At 35.8% G+C, this 3,951-nt stretch overlaps 1 protein-coding gene across 1 annotated transcript; it reads right to left on the bottom strand.

Moving 5' to 3' along the window:
• nupr1b (nuclear protein 1b) lies at positions 1 to 3,679 on the bottom strand. Its single transcript, XM_061711931.1, has 3 exons — positions 3,502 to 3,679; positions 2,481 to 2,616; positions 1 to 287 (listed from the first exon to the last, which is right to left on the bottom strand). Exons 1-2 carry the CDS (start codon positions 3,596 to 3,598, stop codon positions 2,489 to 2,491), a joined length of 225 nt encoding a protein of 74 aa, XP_061567915.1. The 5' UTR covers positions 3,599 to 3,679; the 3' UTR covers positions 1 to 287; positions 2,481 to 2,488.
• Between the last annotated feature and the right edge of the window lie 272 nt (positions 3,680 to 3,951).

The raw sequence follows: 3,951 nt of genomic DNA on the forward strand, positions 1-3,951 counted from the left end.
TCACATGAGAAAAGTTTTAATAGTAAAAAAAACCACAACAAAACTCTTTAAAAACATCCATAAAGGTCGTCCTGCTGTAGCCGGGACGACCGCAGGTGCAGCGTCGCGGTCAGGCGGGACTTCAGGACCAATCAGGGATCAATCAGGGACCAATCAGGTGAGAGCTGGACACCTGAGTGGGCGGGGCTGCAGGGCGCCACGCCCACTCTAGCCCCGCCCACTGTCGTGGCGAGACTGGAACCGTCAACCGTCAACGAGGTCGGTGCCGGAGAATCCGTCAGAGTTTCCTGGAATTAGAGTTTAGAGAAGATCACAGGAGGTTAGTGGAAAACTACAACTACAATAAATTAAAGCTGCAGCAGCGATGAACGGATGAACGGATGAACGGGCCCTCGCGCCTGCAATTTTCACCAATAAAGGTCAAGGACTCAAAACCGAGTCCGATGAACCACCACGACTCTTTATGTCAAATCAGGGGTCGGCAACCCAAAATGTTTTAGAGCCATATTGGACCAAAAACACAAAAAACTAATATGTCTGGAGCAAAAAATATGTCTGGAGCAAAAAAGATGATTGTATAAGCCTTAGAATAAAGGCAAATGACGAAAGGCGAAATGACGAGAAAAAAGTAGAAATCTCGAGAAACAAGTCAAAATTTCAAGAAAAAAGTCGAAATTTCGAGAAAAAAAAAGTCAAAATTCCAAGAAAAAAGTTTTTAAGTAAAAATATATATTTATTATTTCAGCATTTAATTAATTGATGACACATTTAATTAATTAATGATATATTTCATTCCCATTTTAATTAATTAATGATGTATTTATTCATTTAATTTTGGCACAAAAAATCCTCCATAGTAACATACGGATTGTTAAAGATTGGTTTATATGGGTTGTTTTTATAAGAATACTCCACAAGATGGCAGTATAGCATTCAAAAATATAAAAATAAACTCGTTCTCTGGTTGGTCATAAAGGGTTAAGTTTTGAGCAGTAACTTAAATATTAAAACAAAAACAAACAAAAGATTATTGGCTTTACCTTTAAAAGGCATTTAGCGACATGTTTATGCTCTATTAAAGTATTAAAAACAGTCAGAAATGTCTCCACAATCCAACCGAGAAACAGCAACATTAAAACGGTCAGTACATCTTCAGCAGCTCTGCACTTATTTATTTATTTAAACCCTTATTTTACCAAGTAAAAAAGGTTTGAGAAGAATTTCACAAACAGGATCTGGGTCATGCGCTCGCTGGAGGAGGAGGAGGAGGAAGAAGAGGAGGAGGAAGAGGAGGAGGAGCAAAATTAGTGGAAGAACAAAAGTCCAACTCAAAGTGACTCACCAAACCTCCATAAGAAATCAAATAATTTAAACTTTTTACTCACTTTTATATAGTAACATTTATATAAATTCGTTTAACAAGTGGTGGAATCGATTAGTAACAGTTTAATATCGACTTCGGCTACAGTTTATGAAGGAGTTAAAGAAGACAAACGTGATAATTATGGGTACAAAGTTTATGACTAAAGTCTAAAAACACTTTCCGCTGAGCGCAGCGCTGGGGGCGGGGCTTAAGTTAGCAGGGGCGGGGCTTAATTTAGCCACGCCCACTGGCCATCCAGTTCAAAACAAACGCCAACGTGGCAGAAAACTGTGTAAATACGGTTTATTAGGCGGATAAAGTTGGTTTAAAAGCAGTTTAAAAGCGCTATAACGTGGGTTTGGGACTGGGAGTGAGTGTTTTCGTTCGTTTTTATATTAAAAAACAAGAAAAAAGATAAGAAAACTAATCCAGGTTCATTCCACCACAGAAATAAAAAAACATCCAAACACATACCGGTATTTCAAGTGTTGGAAAAGGAGTGGGAGGAAGTATAAACTTATTTAATCCCTCCCCCTTTAACAACTAATCATAAATGATATGTCTGTATTTGTTTTTTATACTATTATATATCATTTTTACAAAAATAACCTGTTTAATACAAGATATAAGCTCTATCATAAATATAATATAACTATGATATAAATATAATACGTATATCTAAGTATATAAACACACACAGCTGCTGATCTTTAAACACAGTCTTCACTTTTATACCTCAGATAAACTATTTCTTTATGTATATAGTTTTATATTTAGTGTGTTTTACCTGAGGTTTTACTCCTTGCTCTTCCTCTCACTGTTCTGCAGCTTTCTTCACTTTTATACCTCAGATAAACTATTTTCTTGTTAAATAGTTTTATATTTAGTGTGTTTTACCTCAGGTTTTACTCCTTGCTCTTCTTCTCACTGTTCTGCAGCTTTCTTCACTTTTATACCTCAGATAAACTATTTTCTTGTTAAATAGTTTTATATTTAGTGTGTTTTACCTCAGGTTTTACTCCTTGCTCTTCTTCTCACTGTTCTGCAGCTTCTTCACTTTTATACCTCAGATAAACTATTTATTTATTTATATAGTTTTATATTTAGTGTGTTTTACCTCAGGTTTTACTCCTTGCTCTTCTTCTCACTGTTCTGCAGCTTCTCCGTGATCTTACGCTCGTGTCCTGCAGGATTTGGTCTGTTGGTGTTTTCACTCGCCTCTTTCTTGGAGCGGCCTTTACGGGCAGAGCCTTCTGCAAATAAAATAATTATTATAATTATAATAATAATACTGAACCAGGACCTTTACGGGCAGAGCCTTCTGGAAATAAAATAATGATTATAATTATAATAATAATACTGAACCAGGACCTTTACGGGCAGAGCCTTCTGGAAATATAATTATAATCATTACAATACAATTAAATACATATAAGAATAATAATACTGAACCAGGACCTTTACGGGCAGAACTTTCTGGAAAATATAATTATATTATAATTATAATAATAATACTGAACCAGGACCTTTGCGGGCAGAGCCTTCTGGAAATAAAATAATTATAATAATTATAATAATGATCACTAGCGGGCAGAGCCTTCTGGAAATAATCATTACAATACAATTAAATAAATACAATAATAATACTGAACCAGGACCTTTGCGGGCAGAGCCTTCTGGAAATAAAATAATTATTATTATAATTATAAATACAAGCGGGCAGAGCCTTCTGAAAATAATATATAATAATCATTAGAATACAATTAAATAAATACAATAATAATACTGAACCAGGACCTTTGCGGGCAGAGCCTTCTGGAAATAAAATAATTATTATTATAATTATAAATACAAGCGGGCAGAGCCTTCTGAAAATAATATATAATAATCATTAGAATACAATTAAATAAATACAATAATAATACTGAACCAGGACCTTTACGGGCAGAACTTTCTGGAAATAAAATATATAATCATTATTATAATTAATATAATAATCACTAGCGGGCAGAACCCTCTGAAAAAATAAAAATAAAAATAATTATAAAGCGGGAAGAGCCTTCTGGAAAAACAATAATAACCATTAGAATACAATTAAATAAATAAATACAGTAATACTACTGAACCAGGAGCGATACCTGTGTATTTGTCGGTGAGGCTGTAGTAGTCGTACTGGTCGTAGTACTCCTGCTCAAAGCTGGACGGCTGCAGGTTCTTCACCTCCACGTGACTCATGTTGCTCCAGGTTCAGGGTTCAGGGCAGAAATGTTTCAGGAGTTTCTGTCTGATCTGGTGCAGGTTGTTGTTGTGTCTGCAGACGGGAGAGCTTTATAAGTTACTACCAGCTCCTCCTCTTTTCTCTCCTCCTCCTCCTCTTCCTCTTTTCTCTCCTCCTCCTCCTCTTCCTCTTCCTCCTCCTCTTTTTCCTCCAGCTAAAGTTGCATCAGAAACTGCTGAGGTCTGAACTTTCAGCTCAACAACACTCGTCTGTATTGTTGTTTCAGAGTTTAACCCAACCCTAACTCAGAATCCTCTGGCTCTTCTTCTTTAGCTGTTCCAGAGTAAAACTAAAACATTTGCTGCTTTTA

This window comes from Cololabis saira, chromosome 21, assembly GCF_033807715.1.
Source record: "Cololabis saira isolate AMF1-May2022 chromosome 21, fColSai1.1, whole genome shotgun sequence".
Classification (NCBI taxonomy): domain Eukaryota; kingdom Metazoa; phylum Chordata; class Actinopteri; order Beloniformes; family Belonidae; genus Cololabis; species Cololabis saira.

What these genes read in the sequence shown, in the direction of transcription:
- nupr1b (XM_061711931.1), bottom strand. Translation starts at nt 3,598, where the DNA reads ATGAGTCACGTGGAGGTGAAGAACCTGCAGCCGTCCAGCTTTGAGCAG. An exon ending in CCTCACCGACAAATACACAG is followed by an intron (nt 2,617 to 3,501) that starts GTATCGCTCCTG and finishes TTTTATTTGCAG; the next exon opens with AAGGCTCTGCCCGTAAAGGC.